The sequence below is a fragment of the Ahaetulla prasina genome, chromosome 2, assembly GCF_028640845.1.
Source record: "Ahaetulla prasina isolate Xishuangbanna chromosome 2, ASM2864084v1, whole genome shotgun sequence".
Lineage (NCBI taxonomy): Eukaryota > Metazoa > Chordata > Lepidosauria > Squamata > Colubridae > Ahaetulla > Ahaetulla prasina.
This window is the reverse complement of record NC_080540.1, coordinates 174,974,469-174,997,450: the sequence shown is the minus strand read 5'-3', so window position 1 is coordinate 174,997,450 and position 22,982 is coordinate 174,974,469. Positions and strand designations below refer to the sequence as shown.

General features: G+C 38.9%; 2 protein-coding genes across 2 annotated transcripts in view; both read left to right on the top strand.

Moving 5' to 3' along the window:
* WNK3 (WNK lysine deficient protein kinase 3) overlaps positions 1–12,910 on the top strand; it is a 106,672-nt gene extending 93,762 nt beyond the window's left edge. Inside the window, exons 22-26 of the mRNA XM_058171594.1 lie at positions 5,545–6,014; positions 8,488–8,699; positions 9,068–9,169; positions 10,060–10,262; positions 11,791–12,910. Coding sequence (XP_058027577.1) covers positions 5,545–6,014; positions 8,488–8,699; positions 9,068–9,169; positions 10,060–10,262; positions 11,791–12,120 — 1,317 coding nt within the window. The 3' untranslated portion in view covers positions 12,121–12,910. The remainder of the gene's footprint in view (positions 1–5,544; positions 6,015–8,487; positions 8,700–9,067; positions 9,170–10,059; positions 10,263–11,790) is intronic.
* An 8,812-nt stretch (positions 12,911–21,722) lies between these two features.
* Positions 21,723–22,982, top strand: part of FAM120C (family with sequence similarity 120 member C) — a 45,539-nt gene continuing 44,279 nt past the window's right edge. Inside the window, exon 1 of the mRNA XM_058173432.1 lies at positions 21,723–22,537. Coding sequence (XP_058029415.1) covers positions 21,941–22,537 — 597 coding nt within the window. The 5' untranslated portion in view covers positions 21,723–21,940. The remainder of the gene's footprint in view (positions 22,538–22,982) is intronic.

Genomic DNA, 22,982 nt, shown 5'->3' with positions numbered 1-22,982 from the left:
TAACAAATCTTTGTATGTATTACTCTTCCTGACTTGATAAAATTTTGGGTGTATGAACATCTCCAATGTCAATAGCCAATTCGGAACTTCCGTATAAGTACACTGCTTAATTTTGATCCAAACATCCAAGAGTGCCCATCTAATGAAGTGCTTCTGGAAGTACTTGTGATCTTTGTATTACTCTTCCCAGAGAATAGCATGCCATTCGATCTGGATATCATGGCCTTCCAGTGCTAGCAACCTATTTTTTAAATGTATCCAATCACTCATCCATACAAGAGTTGCTGCTTGATAATATTTTTCCCAGTCTGGAAGGCCCAATCCCCCTCTTTCCTTAGCATCCTGTAATAATTTTAGTTTACTTCTCGGTTTTTTACCTTGCCAAATGAATTTTGATATGATTTTATTCAAACTTGTAAAAATTCCTTTTTAAATCTAATTGAAATACATTGAAATAAAAAAAGTAATTTGAGTAGGACATTCATCTTGATTGGTGCGATTCTTGTCATGAAGGAAAGTTGCAAGTTTTTCCACCTATCTAAATCCATTTTAATTTGTTCAATTAATTTGTCTGCAACAATTCTTGCTGGCTTTTCAGCAAGTGCATAGCTGTAATAATTACTCGAGGTATTGGGTTAGGTCCCAACTGGTTTGCCTCCTAATGTGTTGACTTCAACGCTCATATTTGACGATTCTGAGAATTGAAAGCTATACACTTGGAAATTGCTAAAGTTGGGAGGCACTGTTCTAGGTGGCATATATTTTAAGTCATTATCTTTCACTTGGGCAAAAATTAGAATAACTGAAGCTCAGGTTTTTGGTTATAGCTTTATTGAACTGATGATAACTGGTTGATAGATTTTTGATGTATTAATTATGAGAAGCAGATGAGTATCATTTAATGCATGTTTCATTGCTAGCTCTTCTATATTACTACAGAATTTGAGCGGCGGTATTTGGATCAGGTTTACATAGTAACACAGACTTGTATCTATAAACTACAAGGTTGCATATAAAACATTGATTCAGATTTGGAGATGTTTCTTTGAGTGTAAAACTGTTTCTTGAAATAATTGTTTCAAACTCAAAACAGGGCACTTCAAATTCAAATTCAGGGTTGTCTGAAAAAAGTGTATATCATTACTGTATTATATATCCATTATGAGTCAATTGACTAAAATAAAAACAAAGTGAACCTCCAAAAAACATAATCTGACTTGGTTTTAAGTACAACCCAGGCAAAGTAATCAATCATTTCTAATAAACATGGATTTAGCACATGTTTTATTGAAGGTTGTTTCTTCCATTTGTTATTCATATTTTCTGGTATTTCTTCCTCCCACTCTGCTTCCTCCCCCCATTTTCTCTATTACTGCTTCTCATTTGCCATTTTGAAGAAAATTTCCTAGCTTGGTAATTAGGCTTAGAAAAAGATCCCATTGCATCCAAGGGAGATTTCCCCCCCCCTCCTAATTGCTGCAGTTAGGAGATGATTCTCATCAGTGTCACAGGATGCAGGAATATTTAAATTACACTCCCCCCCCCCATGAATTGCATCTAATTGGGTTTAGGAAAAGAACAGCAGTTATCTTTTTTAAAAAAAGGGCTTACAGAATAAGAAAGTGGGTCAAGAAGATGAAACCATAGTTAATATTTGAATCTACTGCAGAGTGGAACTTTCCTATTTTTGGCATTGTCTATCAGAAGATTGGAAGCCTCAAGCAGAGGGAACAAATTTTGGGAAAAATACATTTATACCTTAGGATAGATGAATCCTCAATTTGTCTTTTTTAATTTAAATAAAAGATGCTTATCCAGTTGTCACCAAAGACAGCGATACTGGTTCTGGCATGTCTGACAGTGTAGATATGATTCCAACTATATTTCTGTCTTGTATGGTACTTTATAACCTATGATGGCTCTTTTGCCTCTTTAGCAGAGATTTTTCACAGTGTAAATACACAATACTGCTTATCTTTTATTTGGAGATGATAGGAGTATAAGTTAGACATTTGGCACATCTACTTCTCAACTGTAACTCCTTCCTAATCGGTGCCAATACTTTGTTCTAAATCATCTGCAATGGGCTTTGGAGGGCAAATGACAAAAATAAGATAATGCAATCATACCATAAGCTCTGCTCCTCTTATACGTGTGTTGTGATACTTCTATTATTGAAATCTGATAGGAAAAAGGGGATGAGTGATTGTATCTCACTCTACCTAAAAATGTTTTAGAAATTAGGGTTCTAGTTTCTCCAAGTCTTTGTCAGATGGCTTTGCAGACAAAGAAAATTTTGACTTTGAAACTGGTCCTTAGTGCAATACACTTTATTGATATCTCCCGAGGGATGATATATGTGTGAGATTCATGCAAATTTCTACCTGCAAATTTGTGTAGAAATAAAATATTGCTTGAATGAACTCCAGTTTGTATTACAACTTGTTTGTTTACATACAGCAAAATAGTTAACTCATAATATTTACTTATTTCTTCAATTTATATGGCTGGCTATTTCAAATACATAGCTCTGGATGGCTAACAATGAATAAAAATAAGATAAAAAAACATTATAACAAAGCAATATATATGCACATATCAACACAGCAGCAAAAATAAAAAGCCAAACAATAGCAGTTAACAGAGCCATGATATGAACTCAAATACACATTCAGAGCCCCAGGCTTGGGTACAAAGTCAGGTCTTCAAGGGTTCACAAAAGCCAGTAGTGACAGGGCAAGTCTGGTCTTCATGGGAATGATGGTCAAGAGGGTAGGTGCTACAACAGAAAAGACTCTTTCTGAGTCCCTCTAAGCAACATTTCCTAATAGATGGGACCCAGAGCTTGCCTCTCCTGCCAGATCTAACAGGATACGTAGATCCTGGAAAGCGAAAGACAGTTCTGCAAGTAACCCAGCCCTATGCCTAGCTATATAGATAACTACCAGTAGCGCGAATTGAATCTGGAAGCCTAATGACAACCAATGAAGTTTGCAAAACAGAGGTATCAGATGCTTGAAATGAAAGGCAGCTGTCACTGCTTGTGCTGCTGCATTCTATACCGCTTGTAGCTTCTGAATCTTCTTCAAGGACAACCTCATATAATGCACAGTCCCATCTGGAAGTGACCAAGGCATGAATTATTATAAGCAGAACCTCCCAGTCCAGGAATGGATGTAATTAGTGTACAAAATATAATTGTGGAAAAGCCTTTCCATCTATGCCTGCCTGTTCTTACAGCAGGAGCCAGGAGTCCCAGAAGATTGCCAAATTGTTCACAGATTCCATCTGAAGTGGTGCATCCCCATCCAGAGCTAAAAATGGGAGGCCCTCAGAACCAGTGGCTCCTAAAACCTAGAGCCATTTGGTCTTGCTAGGGTTGAGTTAAAGCCTGTTGTTCCTCATTTATACTAAAAAATGTAGACATGAGATAGAACATTAATGGCATCACTCAGACAAACCACGGTGGAAATTTAAAGCTGGGTTTCAGCTGATCCCCCACCTTGAACTTTTGGATTATCCTCCATGTAGACATTTAGCAGGAGAAGAGAGAGAACTGAGCCCTATGGCATCTTACAAACTAGGGGCCACAGGCTGGACCTCTCCCTCCTCCCAATCAATACTATTGGAACCAACCCTAGAGGAAAGAGGAGAGCCAGCATCACCGTGCTGCCCACGTTCAATCTGCTGAACCTGGTCCAGAAGGATACTGTAATTGATGGTATCAAAAGCTGAGATGTTCAAGAAGAGATGTTTTTTCTGCCTAATATTTTAGTAAGGGGTCTATTAAAAATAGAATTTTCTTCTTCTAAGGTTTAGAAAATGAGGAGATGTAACTTCTTTGTGCTGCTTCTTCCTCCTCCTCCTCCCCCTGTTATTTTTGGAATAAAATGTTGTTAAATCCTCATCAAAATTTCCTGCATAAATTAGCCCTATACTAATAATTCATTCTATCTATAGACTGAATCATTGTTCGAAAATCTGCTAGTGAAGATGTAATGCTGCATTGTAGTTAGTCCCAACAAGAAAATGAAGAAGGAAGAAAGGATTGAAATGATGACTACATAAGTAGTCCTTAATTTACAGCCATTTGTTTAACTGTTCAAAGTTACAATGATGCTGAAAAAAGTGACTTACAGATGGCCCTTGCACTTATGACTGTGGAGCTGATCACATGATCAAAATTTGGGTGCTTGGCAACTGGCATATATTTATGACAAAGTTGCAGCATCCCAAAGTGAGAAGCAAAGTCAGAAAGCTAGATTTGCTTAATGAGCCATGGCACAAAAGGTTGTAAAATCAGGTTCAATTTAACAACCACATTGCTTAGTGACTGAAGTTCCAGTCCCAATTGTGATTGTAAGTCGAGGACCACGAATAACTACGTTGGAGCAGATTTATGTCTCCACTGTTCCTTAGGTTCTTTTACACAACTGAAATTATTTGAAGTTCAAGACAGCTATTCAAATAAATACTGTATTTCTTCCTGCTGTCCAATGTACTTGTCAATTGAGTACTTGTACACAGATTACATTATTCAGATGTAATCCCTTATTTATCGTCCACAAAGTAAATCAGGAGACTTTTATATGCTGCTTTGTGTAGGGTTAAGTACTGGACCATTACTTTGTTTTGGCAACTGGGGAAATCATCTGTTTGAAAGTCTTTCTGGGAAATTGCAGAACTGGCTTAGATATTTCATATATAATTCTAATGTACAGGTAGTCCTCAATTTACAACCACAGTTGGGACCAGAATTTTCATTGCTAAGTGGAAAAGGAGCCAAATAGTACTTGGCTTTTTTATTCCCCATTCCCTGTTTTCCTTTTTTGCCATCATTTTCTGTGCAACTCTTTCTGTTCCTTGCTGCAGTAGCATTTTGCTGTCATCCAGCATCTCTTTGAGGATGAATGGCGTTCAGATGCCTATTGCATGGTCTTTGGGCTCTAAATTGCTCTTAAATAATTTTTTTACTCTTCCTCCTCCCTCCTTCCTCAGTCAGTTGCAGAAAACAACTGTATATTGTCATGCTTCTTCATTATATGGTGGCAGATAGTTTAGCTGCAGTTTGAAGGCTTTATAAAATATATTGATGCTCATGAATTAAATGTGTTTTTAAAGGAATATATCAAAGATTATAGTGTCATGATTTTTAAAATGATTACACTGTAGCTTTTTCTTCTTTGTGGTCTAATCCTCATACATATTTTACAGGATCATATAATATGTTTTTTTCTTTTTTTTGAATGGCTTTTTGGCTATACAATCAGGTGTGGTTTATATAATTGTAGTTCAAATCTGAGTTGACATGGGCCTTCACACACTCATTCTTAGTTCCTTTTAATTCCACCTACCAAGGGACAGATGATTAAATAACATAAAGTTGAAGACAAGTAACTCTTTAAATGTGCATAATGAAGTGCATATATTATTTATGCCCTCTGAATCTCAAAATTCTTTTCAATAGTGTAGCAGCTCATTTTAAGCTTCATTTTTGTAGAACTCAACTGAATTAAACCTTTCTTTCTTCTCTGTCTTCTTCAGGTCATCACAGTTCCACAACAGTTGTCCACAGGTGTTTCAGAAAGTGAACTCTCTGAGATGTCTCCTTCCTTGGAACTTGGAACAGAAGAAGGCTGCCCCAGAGGAACAGAAATGGCTATCTTGCCCAGTGCCCTGGGTGAAACAGATGCATGTTGCACCACCTCTGAACAACAGGAAGTGGAAGAAACCTCTGCTACTGCAAGCAGTGTGCAGTCCTGCTCAGAGCCATGGTCTAAAGGTGATGTGATCCAGAAGCAGCCTAGTTCTGACAGTGAACTTTCTGCACCCATGGGTGGTGGCAGCATAGAAGGCTGGGAGTCAAACCAGCAGTCTCAAGAGGAAAGGGGCAGCACCCACCCAAAGAGGCGTAGTTCTCTTTTTTACTCGGCATCTTCTCCAATGAGTAGTGATGATGAATCTGAAATTGAAGATGAGGACCTGAAATTGGAGCTACAGCGTTTGCGGGAGAAGTAAGGGCACTAAGATTGAGTCTTATAGTATAAAGATTTGCATTGTGTCTCATCCCAGTGAATTACGGTACTAGGTTGTGAGAAGAGTGGGATATGGGACAATTATATTTTTTGCTCTGTTAAGCTATTACTTGTGGTTTCTGTTTCGGGGGTAGACTTTGTCTGACAAAACTTTATTTTGTTAGTCCAAAATTATTCTTTTTGTTCTCTATTATCATTTATTATTAGTTACCTGTTAGCATGGAGCTGTCTGCCTTTAATGGTCAGTCGTAAGTTATACATCAATTACGCAACTGAATTTACATAAGTTTGTGCATAAATGAATCAGTACATTTAAAAGGAAAACCATTATTTTAAAATGGTACCTGTGTATCAAGGCAAGTATGTCTTTAGAAGTATAATTTCCTTCTGTGTGAAAGAAACAACAATTAGCTTTCTGTGAGGGAGCATGTCAGCCATAGAGTATTTCTTACAAATAATTTTAATCAAACTGGAAATGTCTTTTTAAAAAATCAAAAGATTACATCAATCTAATAAGTTAAGTGAGTTCAGTACTGCATCCCTGGTTACAGCATGTAATTGGAACCATTCAGTACTACAAAGGAAGAAATAATCTATGGCTACACTGGCACATTAGCTCCATAACTTATATTTTTCTAGCTAAAACAGAACAGTAAATCCTCTGCTTAAAAAAGAACAGAATAGAGCAAAAAGAACAACCAGTTCTCAACATCACTGGAATCACAACAAGATGCCCACTACTCGTGACCAGAATGGATCATAGGTATAAAGCCAATCCATTCTCTCTCCCAGGGGATTCCATTATTCTTGTACTATTCTGCAAAAAATGCCTTGCAGCAGGTAAAGTAGAGGGAGCTCCTGGGTTTTGTGGGCTGCTCCTATCCATTGTCCGGGGGCACGATAGCTCACCGCTTAAAGATGCTGAGCTTGTCAACTGGAAAGCTGACAGCCCAGGTTCGAGACCTGAGCACTACAGAGTGGGTGAGCTCCCATTACTTGCCCCAGCTCCTGCCCACCTAGCAGTTTGAAAGCATGCAAATGCGAATAGATAAATAGATACTTTGGTGGGAAGGTAACAGCGTTCCATGCACCTTGGCATGTAGTCTTGATGGCCACATGACCACAGAAGTGTCTTCAGGCAATGCTGGCTTCCTTGGCTAAGAAACAGAGATGAGCACCGCCCCCTAGAGTTGGACACGACTGGACGGAAACCTTTACCTTATCTTTATCCATTGTCAGAGCTAAGAGAAAAGATACTATGAGGCATTTGTATTCCTTCAGATAGACTGCAGAAAGTGCTGTAACCTGGAGATACAACTTGCTTATTACACACAAGGATTCTTAGATTTATAATACTTTGTGAGGCAGAAAAGTTATTATGAGCATAACTAATATAATCTTTCCAGATCTGATAAAAATGTGATTCATTCCTTTGAAAAGGCATTGTTTGAATTTTAACAGTTTTTCCATAAAAGAAACTGAGCGTACTTTTGCATACCAGTTATTAATTGAGAAGTTGCCTAGAAAATTCCAGTTTCGAGCAATTCTCAATTTTGTAGCCAGGAGTAAGAATACAATAAGGATATTTCTGCTTAGTTTACAATTATCTCGCTGGTTAAAGGTAAAAGTAAAGGGTTCCCTTGTCCACTCATGGCTGACTCTAGGGGGTGGTGCTCATCTCCATTTCCTAGCCAAGGGAGTTAGCATTGTCTGAAAACGCTTCTGTTGTCATGTGGCCAGCATGACTATACACTGAGGTGCATGGAACGCTGTTACTTTCCCACCAAAATGATACCTATTTATCTACTTGCATATGCATGCTTTTGAGCTGCTTGGTTAGCAGCAGCTGGGGCAAAAACAGGAGCTCACCCCATCATGCAGTACTTGGGTCTCAAACTGCCAACCTCCTAGTCAACAGTTTTGAGACCCAAGTACCACGTGACAATATAAACTCCCATTCTTGCCCCAGCGCCTGCCAACCTAGCAGTTCTAGGTAATAACCCCATTTCTAGAATACCTTCTACTTTTGCTTAGTTGTTATTCTGACCTCTTTGAATGTTGGCCTCCAATAAGGTACCTCTTTCACAAGTCCTCCACATATGAAAAAAATGCTCCCTTCTAATTGCAACCCCTCCAGTATTTGATGAAGGTTCTTAAAATATCATAGTGGGAATGGGGAGAAGTGCTGTTTCCCCAGAGCAGTGATTGGGATCCATTCTCCAGCATTCCTGCCTCCAGGTGATAGTCTCATCCCATGCAGTAGTATGTCATGAAACATCTCTCCTTCGCATCTTGAGGAAACCCAAGCAAGCTGAGAGTAAAGAGGCCATTGGCCTGAGCTACATTGTTTCATGCTCCCTGCTTTCCAGTGGGAGGTGACTATTGAGGTGAAAGGGTAACTGAGAACTTACGTCTTGCCAAGCTTTTCTTCTTTTTCTCTGTTTACATGAAGGCACATCCAAGAAGTAGTCAGCCTGCAAGCTCAACAGAACAGGGAGTTGCAGGAGCTATATGAACGTCTTCGCTCCATCAAAGATAGCAGGTCAGAATCCTCTGACTTCTCCCTGCAACTGTCATCCCCACGGCGGCCTAAATCTTTCAAAAGCAAGCTGCGCAGCCGGCCACAATCTCACTCTCATGTCGACAATGGCATTGTTGCTGCTGGTAAGGAAATGCAAATGGGAGCCATACACAAAGCTAGGGGCCTTTTTGAGGATTGGCCTAGGGTTTCCTAATTCAGAACAAAAATGTTGTATTCACTAGTCTGTGGATAAATCTCTAGGATTTCATATTGTTTGTCAAGGTTATGTCTGCCAATTCAAAACTCTTCAAGACTTTCCCATTTGCCATTTGGCTTTCTGCCCTTTTCCTCCAGTGAACTAAGACTGTTTTCAACCTAATTTTCCTAAACAGATTTAGGATATTGATTCTGAATGCAATCCATGCCTTCATTATCATCCCCACACCCAGCCTACCACGTACGCTATTTTAGTTGCTTCTGATTGTTTGTCTCTCCCTTCTCTGCCACCCAGAATGCTGTTGTGCAACCACTGCTGCCTCTGTGATTGACTATCAGTTGAGCATTCAAGCCCATTTGCTGCATCAAAGCTGTTCACAAGCAGAAAGTAACCAAGGTATTTGCAAATGTTCAAGGGCAATTCAGATGTTACACTTTCTTTCTTATTGTCATTTCCCTCATCCTCCTCACATAGAAATATGTCACAGATATTTGCATATTTTAGTAGATACATTGTTCTGCTTCTTCTAGTTTGTAAGTTATTTAAAATCCCCACTGTGACTTAGGCAGCCTATAGGTCAGTGTTGGTTAACCTTTTCAGCAGTGAATGCCAAAACAGGAGTGTGCGCGCAGCGGGGCACCAGAAACTGGAAGAGCAGCTCCCTGGCGCGCATGTGCAGGAGCTCCGGAAACTGGAAGAGCAGTTTCCCAGCATGCAGGAGTGCGCGGGGAAGCTGATCTTCTGGTTTCCAGCATGCACATGCATGCTGGTCACCTGATCTTCTGGTTTCTGACATGTATGTGTGTGCCGGAAACTGGAAGCTCAGCTTACCACTTCTGGCATGTGTGCCATAGGTTCGCCATCATGGCTATAGGTCATAATGATTAAACAAGAATGGATACATGGGTAGGAGGAGTCTGCCTATAGTTCATCATGACATATTATGTAGCTGAAATTGGTTGGCAAAGTGGCTGATTTTTGCTTGTATGATATTCTCTTTCTTTGGGAAGTTTTAAGGATGGAAGTGCAAGAGTTTGAGAAGATTAAATGCTCTCCTTCCCTCCCTTAAAACCACCCAGTCTTGTCACCCCAAATAAAATTTAAAAATGAGCAAATGTGTTCAGCTTCACCTCTTTGGATGATAGTATGATACTGGAAGATCTTTTCCAAACTACAGATAGGGCAAGAAGTGGTTTGTAAGACTCAGAAGTTGCTTTTCACTCAGGTTCAATGTTTTGAAACAACTGCTTGAAGAATACCCTCTAAATACCCTTGCTCCTCCTTAGAACAACTCTGCATCGTGAGTAGCACTGCCTCTTGTCAGCAGACAACAGCCAGTAAAAAAGGAATGTTCACGGATGATTTGCATAAACTGGTAGATGACTGGACTAAAGAAAAGGTGGGAAACTCCCTCATCAAGCCAAGCCTCAATCAAATCAAACAGAACAAGCACCGGCTGGATACTGACAGCTGGAGCAAAGTATATGAGGTAAGAGGTCTTTACATATAACAGGGGTGTCAAACTGGCAAAAGGAAAAAACATCACGATACATCACGTGATGGCAATGTGACATGGCGATTTTGACATCTATGACATACAAGGTTTAGAATTTGTGATGTATTAAATTCACCTTTCTCAATCTGGTACCTTCCAGATGTGCTGGTTTGTAACTTCCCAAATTCCCAACCATTGCAGTCAAAAGGGAAATCTGGAAATCACAGTTATCCTCCCCTAATTCAAAGGAGCCTGGTAGGGTATTGGCTATAGTAGATACCCTTCAGCATAAACTTGCACTATTGATGACCTACAGTGTAATTTGATCTTCATCTAATAGTAGATGAACTTAATTCATAACTACAATTAGGAACTCATACGTAAAATCTACCACAGAACGATAAGTGTTTTAGAGTAGCCAAAACAGTTTGTGAAATTTTGTGGCATGACCTGAAACAAGTTGTTCAGTTTCCAAATACCTTCAAGTAAATGTGCAAAATTGATCAAGAGGCACAGAAAACATTTGTCTGGAGTCAATACATACAAAGTACCACCAGTTAATAAATGGAAAACATACATTTTCCCAGGGAAAATGGTGAATGTTGCTTCATTGAAGCACGGTGTAAAGCTATAACTCTGTTTTGTATGTGGTCTGTTTAACTAAACTCTATTAATAGGTAGATGAATTTTGAGTCACATTATTATCAGATTATGTTTAATTCTAAAGGGTTCAAAAATTTTCTTTGATCATTCTAAGGTAAACTAAAGTCATTGTCCCGATGAGGTATTTTTAGACCTTCACATATCCCTCTAATTAAACTATTTTCACTATCTGTATTTTCTGAAGTTTCCTCATAAATGGCAGACAACATTCTAAGCATTAAGACTAGTTTGCTATTTTTCACCGGAGTTTACACTGGAGTCATCAAATGTATTTGATAAATTCAATCCTATATATCCCTTAGATTGCTAAGGCTATATATTCTTCACAGTTTCATATCTAATATACCTCAGCGGCAGGGGTATATAAAAGACATAAAAGACTTTCAACTTCCCCCAAAAATCTGGTAGATTCCTGTGGGGAAAAATGCTGGAATAGCTCTGATTCAACCAGGTTTTTCGATTTTCTGTGATTTGCTGGATAGATCACAACCAGCAAGAGATTATTATGTTTTTTTCTGAGTATATTGTCTCTGTTTAAAGTCCAGGTACTCTACATGAATGGTATTGGAAAGAAGTGGTGTTGCACACCGCCTTATGTTATGGATAGCTCTGGGAATGGTGACCTGGGAACAGGTACTTAGAAAGGAAATACTGTTACTAGAATATTAGAAGCTGAAAGTAAAAACCTCTACTATGTGGTAATGTTTGTTCAAATGTATGCACCTTCCACTTTGGTCCTCTTCCATGCTCTTCTGTTAGCAGATACTGTACTATTTAAAATCACAAAGATGTGCCACAGACAGCTGTTGAGTATGTTTCCTTGCATTTAAAATAGTTTCTGTTTTCCCTTGTGTTTAAGACAACAGCATCTACTGTGGGCTACACCTCCACATGGATTTCCTCACTTTCCCAGATCCACGGGACTGTACCAGCTGCTTTACCCCAAGGACTTCCCCTGTCACCCTTTTCTGGCACACTATCGCCATATGGAATACCACATTTGTGCCAGTATAACACCATCGCAGGAACAACTTACCCAGTGCAATGGATGGGCATTTCTGGGACAACTCAACAATCTGTCGTGGTCCCTGCCCAGACAGTGGGACCCTTTCAACCAGGGATCAGCATGCCAGCATTTCCAGCATCACCCGTGCAAAACCCAGCTCCCATTCCCCCAAGTCCCAAATGAAGATGGATAGCAAAAGAATGCTAGATATGGGGACTGTGCCTATCTCTCATGACTCCATTCCTCTGCCTTGCATTCTGCTGCCTGGATTTGGAGGTGAATTCCCCAGTGCAGTGATGTGGGAATGGTAGGAGATTGTCTTTGCATTCTCCTCTTTGAATACTTGATTTCATTTTCTTTAGGGGATTTTTTTAAGTACTTGAGAGAGCTTTGGCCTGTACATCTCTTTGTTCCTGAGATGGCCAGTATGCCATGTGCTGCTTATTAATAAGCCTTCCCTGTCATTCCTGCCCCATATCCATTGTTTGCTTTTGTGACAACTGTTTTTTGAAGTTGGTAGTATCTCTTCTTGGATTATACACTTACTAGCATTTGAACTAATTTACAGAATGGAAGGGATCAGCAGAGAAGAATGACATTTATATTCACATTATTGTTATGTTTCCATTTAGTTTCATTGGCAGCTCAGACTACAGGCTAACTAAGGATTAAAAAAAATATTTGATTTTAGTTTGTTTAGTTGAATTCTATCGTGAACTCTTCCTTCCTCTGTCCCAGAGATAGGACTTTTGGAAGTGAAGCACTCCTGAAAGATGAGGCATACAGTTGCTGCCTTCTCTTTGATTTGGGAAAGCTGTCCTGGACAATTCAGAACTATTTGTAGAATGCAACTAGATGTCCTTACACACATTGTATTCCGTAGTTACATTGGAATGTTGGCCTGGTTTATTGTACCTGTGTTGGGAATCTTGAGTTTTTTAAAAAAGTTATTTTGCAGCTGATACAAATCTTATATTATGGAATGGGTGGGTGGGGGGAGGAGGTAGCATTGGAAAGGGTGGGAACTAGGGCTGTGGGACTGTTGTGGGCCTTTTTTTAAACTTGTCCCATCTTGGTCATTTTCACATCATTTGTGGTCCATATTCAACATTTCTTTGGTTGTTGGAAAAAGATTATAAATTGAAACAGGGTCTAGTGCACATAGTTTTTGCATTTAATGGATTGCCTTACAGCAGATTAGTGAAATACAGTCTCCTAGTTTAGATGCCTAGTGTTGTTTCTCAGAGCATTAAAGGTTTAGTGTCTACTGAATTTGATTGCCAAGGTGCAAGATTAAGCAGTCCATCTTTACATTTACAAATTAAGAAAATTCTACATGTATGTATGGCAGTAAGGATATGGTGTTGGAATCCCATTTGGCAGGCTTTCTGTTTTTTAGTTACATCTAGTGCTGCTAATTGGATGTCATGCAAAGAAAAGTAAAAAATTTACCAGTTCAAAATCCTTAAAAGATATAAAAATTTGCTAAATAAAGAGGCATCCTCCCTTGGAGGTATATATCTCATATAATCACTAATTTTATCAACTGCATTTCAACTGCCATGTGAAGATTGCTGTTACGATTTCACCTTGATAGAGAATTAGCTTAGTTTAATGGTACATGTTTAACTTAATTGGCTGTGAACTATGAGGGAGGTCATAATTCACTGGAGCTAACATTTCTTGTTTTCTCTAATACATAATCAGTTTATCCCTTTCTTGTTGGAAATTGTATTCTTATGTGCACTCAGAGGTTGCTTCCTTTGTTGCAAGTCTTTCAAGCACTTGCCGAAATAACATCTAGCTCACTTTCCTCCTTCATTAATCTGGAATGAAAATTGCCATGCTTTATTTTAAATTCAGACTTAAATTATTGTCTTTTGGGTCTTATAAGATAGCTGCCATTTTTGCAGCTGCCTGATATTTTTAGCAAGCGATAGAAAGAGGCTTAATTTCATTAAAACTTCAAGAAGTTGAATTTTATCTAAAAGACCATGTTTAAATCTGAAATTAATGTACCATTGGTTTAATAGTACTGTGGCCAGGAATATGAGTTGCTGCAGATTGTTTTATTTAAATCAGTTTCAGACACCAGTTGTTTGTTTGTTTTTTGTTTTATAAAACAGCATCTGTAGTCTTAGTGATATATTATAGACTATATTTCTCCCTTCTGCATTCTGGACAAAGATTCTGCTTCCATTTAATGCAGCCTCTTTGTTCTGCCTGCAAAGATTTGCAGTGCCTTGTAATGGATAATCTTAGTATCTTTTCAGATTTTTATTGGAAAGCTGAAAAAATAGTTATAGCCTTTTGATGCTTGAAAAGTTCATTGCTGATTTGCAGCAGTAAAATCATATATACCTTAAAGAAAGTTTCAGTTTGAAGAACTTAGGTAAAAACAGTGTTATTTTTTTAAAAGACATACATATGATTTGTGGGGAAATCAGTGGTGCATTTCCATGAGCAGAAACAGTTTCCACTCACGAGCAGTTGAGAGATGATTATGCATCTTCCTACAGCCCCATCCGTGCCTTTATAATCTGCTCCATAAGGAAGCGGGGGCACAAAGTGAGCAGACAGCTGATCACATGACATTTGCTTCCATCTTTTACTCATCTTTTTTTCAGCTTTAAAGTCATTAAAATAAACTCTTTGTCAGCAATTCACTTTGACTTGTTAGGAAAGCATAAAATGTTATATTCTAGTTTGCTGTTATGTAACTTAATGTTCATAAAAATGCAATCTGCTAGGAAGTACCCGTGATGGTCTTAAAGGTTGACTTATCTATATTAAGGATCCCTGGGCCATTTAGCTCTCTCAGGCACACAAATATATGAATTATGTTTCTGTTATGGAAATGTGGTGTAACACTGGTGCATTTGTGCAATCCTGATTATTGAGTAAACTGTAGAGTGTACTTCAGTGTTGGAGGGAAACCAGTGTAACAATAGCAGTATCAGGGTTACATTGCTGCTGATTTTCTATAAAGGACAGGGTCAGTTTAAAGTGCTGTGTATTCATTGAATTTCTACCTTCCCTACTTCATAAAATAGCCTCTCCTTGCTGCTTCCCTCTTGACTGAATTTTGAAACCAGGGTATTCCCACTTGCAAAAAGCAATTTTGAAGAGAAAAATTGTACATCTCTTGTCTTGCCCATGCTGTTTCTGATTCAGTTCCCAATTTTCATGTAGAACTGGCATAACCCATAATCTGATGTAGTTTGTATCAGTTGAGAATTACAATGTATACTGCTTCTTTATTTAGAAAAATGTAGACATCACGAGCACAGATATGAGACTTTATTTTATTATGTAAAAAAAACCCCTTCATTTATAACAAAACAAAATACCCTGAAAATACTTCATTTAGGTCAAATTTGGCTGCACAAAAAAATTAAAATCCTGCTTATACTATTTAAAGTATGGAGCCTGGGACTTTTTAATATCAGGAAAGTGTACAACTGAACAACAGTAGGCAAGGGAAAATAAACCTTAATTTATGTGGATTAACTGTTAGTTTTACGTAGCCCCTTTCCTTCTTGGGTGGAATTCAGAAATAACTTGGTATTGGAATTAAGCAGCAATTTGGCATAATAAACATTTTGCAAACAATGAGAATAGACCTGATTACTATTTTCTGTATGTGGATAGCAAGAGTTGAGTGAAGGTAATGCCTCTTAAGTAAAACTTAAATACAGATTTTGCATTTAGACTTTTCTTCCTTTTGCTTTAATTAGAATTCCCTCAAAGAATCCACTGTTTTACAGTTAACAGGAGAAGGCTTTTTTCGAAGCCTTGAGGAGTTGGGAAATCCTTATGTGGCTTATTTCTACTGATAAGAGAATGAAAGTGATATTCATGAAGTAACTTGTTTGACAGTTTGACGCCAAATATATTCAAAACAGTACTATGTGTATCTGTGATTTCAGTTTAAGCTGGAATTAGATGCTGAGTGGTTGACGCTGATAACAACATCCATACTCTCCCATACTGCTTATTATTTTCAAAAGCCTTACCAATATAGAACACATGATTTAACATAATTATGTGCTGAGTTTCTTTATTTCAAGTGGAAAAGCATAATGAGATTGTGTTATGATGGGTGCGGGGGGAAGAAATGTGAAGGGGCATCCTTTTATAAAGTTTACTTCCTGTCTTCAGTAGCTAGAGTTCAGAGAATGTGACATGGCCAATGTGTTAACTGTGATGTGGATAGTAAATTACTCTGCCCCAAAAAGTCTCAAGACACTTTGATTTCATAGGTTTTTGAAACACTACAAAAAACTATGTAAACCCAGGCAATATTAGTGTTACTGTATCTTTAGGTTTGGGGAAAAGATGAGAAACCGGATTCTTTCTAGTTGGATTGCCCTTCTTTGAAGCTCTGTAAAGGCACCGGCAATGGAGGAAACATACATAAGTATTAAGTTTAGGTATTTTTGAGTCTCTGCATTTAATGTGAAACATTTACTGCCCAGTTTTTCTTCTCTTCCCTGTTGCTTTTTCATTGTTTCTCTTTGAAGCATGCACCCTCTTTAAAAGAAATCAAACTGTGAATTTGGTTTTGGGAGATGTTTTGGAAGGCACTTTTCTGCTGTGAAGCTTGAGCCTGAGCTTGTATGATATGAATGGAATGTATAATTTTAATAACTTTTGTGAATTTTTAGTAGTGTTCAAACTGAATTGTTTTCTTTGTTGAAATTTCATGTTTCTTACCTACCTCATTTGTTAGTGCTGTTTTAATCTAGGCTGTGGCATAAACAATGTGTTCTACTGTTTCTGTCTGTTTAAATTGGATACAGTGTTTTGACACATGCCTTTTCCTTTCACTCCCCCCCCCTTTTTTTTTTTTGGTAACTTGGCACAAGAGCTCATTCTGTTTACTGTTTTAAGGAGGATGTTTAATGTTCACAAAGAAGATTTCACAAGTTTATCCATCAACTTGAGTATAATATAATGACAGATGAATAGAAAGAACAGTTCCATGCATTTTTTCTAGTTATATTCCAACTGGTTACAGCAATTTAGCAAGGAGTGTGACCAACTGCCTCATTCGTCTTCCATTACCCAAGTACCACCATCTAAGTGGGAAAAACAAGATTTTCTTTAGAAAAGAATTTCTCATGCCAATTGCTTGGAAGGATTGTAGACAAATTTCTTAGGTATTAGCTCTTAACTGAAGTTGATGGATCAGTGGGAAAGAGACAATACAGGCTGTAGGTTTAGTCTAAAAAGTTCCACTACAAATTCCTTTTATCCTTCCTTTCTGCTAAGCATATTGTATTTTCTGTTTATATTAGTCTTAGATTCAAGTAAGATTTAATGCTATAAACATGGGTGCTGTTCAATCCTTGATACATCCTTACTGTTACAATTTGTGCTGACATAAGATTCACATAAGTATGTTTGTATGTGTAAGTATGTGTAAGAGGGAGAATACCAAACATGGATTCATGTCTTCGCAAAGTGCAAAGGATCAGATGTGTTTCACTGGCAAAGAGACTTTACACAGTGAATTTGGGAGACAAAACATGAAACCACATTCAGGCAATAAACTCATATGTTCCTTTTTAATTTTCAGACTCAGAAACATTACGATAAAAATTCTAGTCATGTTTCCAGACTGCATTTTCAAGATAAACCAGTTGATTTAAGTACTAAATTTCAGTTTATTAGTCCAGTTGAACATTTCACTTTCAAAACTGATATAGCTAAAGGGTAGAAAGACAAACTTACTTTAGGGGATCAAACAAATTTTTTATCATTTTCCTTAAAAAAAAAGAATTGTGATAATTTTGAACAGCATAAGAACCAAATACCATATTGCATTTGTACAGCTGTTCCCAATATATACATGTTATGATTCTACTACTAGCTTCCTTAGAATTAAACTGCAATGAACAAGTGTCTTAGCATACATATTTTTAACTAACTTCTTTGTGCACATACAAATGTCTCCTTGAAGGTAATGGAACTGAGCCAATTTAAATTAGCAATGGGTATGGCATTTAGCATGCTGGAAGAATACAATCACTTTTGAATAGTTTTGTTCCTTCCATTACAATAATTATAGGACACATTACCTAAATTGTTCATGTCATTATTTCCTTATTGCTAGATTAATGAAGTATTGTTTGGGAAGCCAATTCTCAAAGGAATACAGATATAGCAAGTACCATATATTTTACAACATGGCAGACGGTTTTTCTGTAGTGAAATGATCCACATACCAAATACTAAGCAGCCCTCAGTGATAGGCAATGAATTACAAAACACTCTGTGGAAGTCTGAATATGTTGTTGCCTTTTAGACCTCCAGCAGATCCCTTGAAGCTATCTGTCCAGCATTTTATTAAGCTATTTTTTCTCTCTCTCATTTTGATTGACAAAAGATGGTAAGTGCAGGAGGACAGCAAGTAGGAAGAAAAATAGTATCTTTGAGAGTTGTAGAAATATACATCCAGATTCTGTTATACATGAAGTTACGTACATGAACAGCTGGATAGTAGAGCAAACAGCTATGATTCTTACTATCTCTTGCTCCTAGTTGCTGAGGAGTTAATTTACTTCCAGTTAATCAGCTTCTGTTCCACCTTTTAAAGCATCCAAAGCAGGATGATGTTTGTGGCTCATTGTTATGGTTAATTTAGGCCACACTGTATCACTTACTAGTTGTTTTGGTGATCACATTGGAGGTGCTGTGGTTCTAAAAATTCTAATACAACAAAGGACTTCTCTATTTAAAAAAATAGTAACCTATTTGAAGAGAGGCCTGTTTGTTTTTTCCCCTCATTCTTTGCTAGAAATAACTGAGGAGCATGTAGGCCTAATGTATGACAATATGATCAGGTATATCCTGTGAATAAACGTCTCCTTAGATTTATACACGTTGGCAACGTTTCACTTTCAGAAATAGGAATTTTCTTATATCTCTGTGAATTATATCTTAATGTAACATCATAGGACTTATTTTCAACCCATCAACTTGGCATTAAAGCTGAGATGTTTCTGACTGAACATAGAATGTGGGTGACCTGTTCATTATAACATGGATAAGGCATCCCATTCAGTTTTTTTAAAAAAACATAGCCCTAAATCTTTATGGTAGAAAATGAATGTCTTTTATCAGCAGTTGTTTCATGTGTTTTTTTAATTATTTTTGCAAGCTGTGAGTTGACTTCATTTGTACACAACCATTAACAAATATTTTTTTAAACTGTTACAAAGGAAAATAAAGGCTGTGTTGGGAAAAAAATGCCTAGTCTTTATTGCTAAAATAGGAAAAACATTCAGTGTTTCTGAAATGCATGTTTACAGCAGAAATCATACCTTTCTAATGGTGTAATTGTACTTATCCAAATTTACAAACGGTCGTATTTTATTTATTTATTTATTTATTTATTTTGTCACAACATCATATAAAAAGGATTATATAGTATATAAACATATATATGAGGTAATATAAGGAAGTATAAGATATATATATAAGAAGAAAAAAAGAAACAAGCAAACAATAGGACAGGAATGGTAGGCACGTTTGTGCGCTTATGCACGCCCCTTATGGTCCTCTTAGGAATGGGGTGAGGTCAATAGTAGAAAGTTTTTGGTTGAAGCTTTTAGGATTATGGGAAGAGACCACAGAATCAGGTAAAGTATTCCAAGCACTGATGATTCTATTACAGAAGTCATATTTTCTGCAATCTAGATTAAAGCGGTTAACATTAAGTTTAAATCTGTTGGTTGCTCTTGTATTGTTGCAATTAAAGCTGAAGTAGTCTTTAACAGGAAGGACATTACATATAAAATAGGAAACAAAAAGTTATCTTCCTGTCACCACTTTTATCATGATGCCAACATGAACTAGGCAAGATTAGTCTTTGGCTGAACTACCACACTATCACTCACTAAATCTTAGTGGGTGATAGTGTGGTAATTTAGCCAACAACTATTCTCCATTCTTACAAGATTGTTGTTAAGGTGCTGCAAAGCCTTCATTGCTTTTGTATACTTGATTTTTAAATGGCTATTATTCTAGAATTTAGTTACACAACAGTAATAAAATGCATATATGCTTCACTCATCACACTAATCAGTTATGGTTTGCAATCCCCAGGGACTTGAGTTTGTGCTACATGTTAAGGCAAACCAAACAATATGGGATTCCAGTTAACACAGGCTAGATTATTGGTGAAGTTAAGGAATCCAGAAGAAAACCAGATTGGAAGTCTTTCAATTTACTTCAGACTGGGTGACCTTGGGCAAGTCACTCACTCTCAGCCTGACCCACCTTACAGGGTTGTTGTTATGGGGGGGAAAAGAGGAGGAAGTATCGTATTCACGAGTTATTCATAAAAAAAGTAATAAAGGTGGGATAAAAATTAATAAATTTAAGGATGGTGTAAAAGCTGGAGGAACATGACGTCATATATTGAAGCGGGCATATTTAAAGCAAAATTGAAGTCCGAAGCTATGAGGTGTGCTAATGAGAACAATCTACAATAACTGGTGGGTCTTGGCAATTCTGCCCTGTTTTTGATACTGTGGTTGGTGGGCTAATAAAGAGTTCTCTCGTACACTGGTAAAGCTCTGGACTCTTGGGCAGTCTTCATAATTAAAAGGTTACTATAATTATGAAAATACAGTGAAGGAGCTGTGTAACCAAAGCACATCCTGCTGCTTCTGACATCAGCTGTGATTTAGGAAAACGCTAGCGCCGGTTTCATTCGCTGGAACATTTTAAAGCGAATTAGATCCATTCCCAAGGTCGTCTGGTACGGAGGAGCCATGTGGGGTGGGGGGATATATACAGCCGAGACACGGTTGGTTGTGCCGTCGGATCAAATGGCCTTCCGCGACAAGGGGGTTGGAGGTCGGAGCAGAGCTACAACTGCCTTGCCTCAGGGGCGCTGCTGGTATCGGCGGTTTTTTAGCTCCGCTCTGCGCGACCAGGTGGCGGCAGCTTCTTTTCCCGCGTTCCCAAAACGTGGCAGACGGCGCGAGGCTGATGAAAACCAGGCCACACCGCCGCCTTCTGGGAAGGGGGTTGTTTACGTCCGAGTAAGCAAGACTGCGTGGGAGGATCGGTAGGCCCCGCGAGTTTTTAAGAAAAAGAATGCGAAAAAGAGGAGGGCTGAAAACCATGTCACTTTCCCTTTTAACATGGCGCCTGGGACGACCCTTCTAAAACCCTGGGAAAGGGGTGACAGACTACATTTCCCGGCATGCCAAGCGCCCGTGCTAATACGGCGGAAGCGCAGCTCGAATGAATAGCTTGCAGTTCTTTTTCCCTTCTTAGGGGGCTGTGTCTCTCATCCTCAGTGTAGAACTATGCCATGCTCACGAGGGGCGGTAGAGGGCACCTACGTGGCAGAGACCAACAAAAAAAAAAAGAGGGATTTACGTTAATGCGCGGAGGTTGCTGGACGTTGTAGTATTTTCAAAGCCGTGTTTGGAATCATTCCTTTGACTTCCGCACCTAGCATGTGGCCGTATAACGTCACGGAAGACGGGTTCTTTTAAAAAAAAACATGGTGGACTTCTGAAGTCCTCGGGAGTTGTAGTTTTAATTTACTTTTTCCACCACTTATGTCGATGTGACGGGGGACCCTTTTCTTTAATGGGACTACAAGCCCCATAAATCTATGCGACGCCAGGATACAGCGAAGAAAACTTTACAACATGGCGGCTCTTGCGTTCTTTCGGGACTTGTAGTCCCGCTCTGTGCTGACTAATAGAGAGCGGGTTAAAAACAAAACTACAACTCCCGGTGAGCTACGGCCTAAACTGAGGGAAAGGAGGAGGCAGGAGGAGGAGGAGGAGGAGAAGAAGAAAGCTACAACATGGCGGTTGCATCCATTCCTGAGATCTGGGAACTGTAAGAAGCGAAGCCCCAGGAGCTGGAGCAGCTTGGACTGTGCCAGGTCCTGGTTTCGGGGTGCCAGCCCCTCAGCCTTCCCTGCCCGCCCCAGTGGAAGTGGGCCGTATCCCCACCGCGGTGCACAGCCATGGGGGTGCAAGGCTTCCAAGAGTTCGTGGAAAAGCGTTGCCCAGGGGCAGTGGTGCCCGTGGACCTCCTGAAACTAGCACGGGCTGTAGGGGGCCGTGGAGGCGGGGGCCCTGCCTACTGTACCACCTTCCACCCACCAGCTGGCTATCCCCATCCTGCCGGGGCTGCGCCGGGGCTGGCACCCATGGTTGGTGGCTACCCACACTCCCAACATGCAGGGGGGTTGGCACCCCCAGCGCCATGCCCAGCTCGGCTTCTGGTGGATGCTGATTCTGCTTTGCAGCGTCTGTACGGTGGCTACCAGACAGACTGGGTGTGTGGGGGCCAGTGGAATGCCATGGTGGGCTACCTGGCTGCCCTTTCACAGGCTTGCCTCTACCAAGGTGGCCTGGAGTTAGCTGTCATCTTCAATGGAGGGCTTGGAAAGGAGAGGCTGCCAGAGTGGGCCAGGAAAGCCCAGGCTGAGAGACAGACAGCTCAGCTAATTGCAGGGCATGTGGGCAACAAAGGTACCCCGCCACCCCGAGCCTGGTTTCTTCCACCTGCCTGCTTGGGGCATTGTGTACGTCTGGCCATGATTCGATTCCGGGTTAAGGTAAGGTTCTATGGTAATCTTGAATACTTTTATTGTATCCCTATAGGATTCAGTTTCTTCTGTCGTGACCCATCTGTTTTGGATCTCGCATCTCTGTGTTACTGTAATGCTCCAATGAGATGTAATTTTATCCATATTTCCAGTGAAGTATTGTTTCTTTGCAATCGCATTATTTGCAAGCTTCATTCCATTTCAAATTTCTTTTGTTGCTTTCCCTGCCTGGCATTTCTGAAGCATTCCTACTAATTTTAATTTGCTTCCTTAAATAAAATTATTTTTAATAAAAAAATTTGTGTTTGAAATAGAAATAGAAAAATAAAAGACACAATAAAAATATATATCACGTACTTTAAATTCTTTCAAAAAACAACAGAAAAAAATATAAGATAGACTTACAATAACTATTGTCACTTTAAAAGTACACTAATTGGCATACATTAAAATG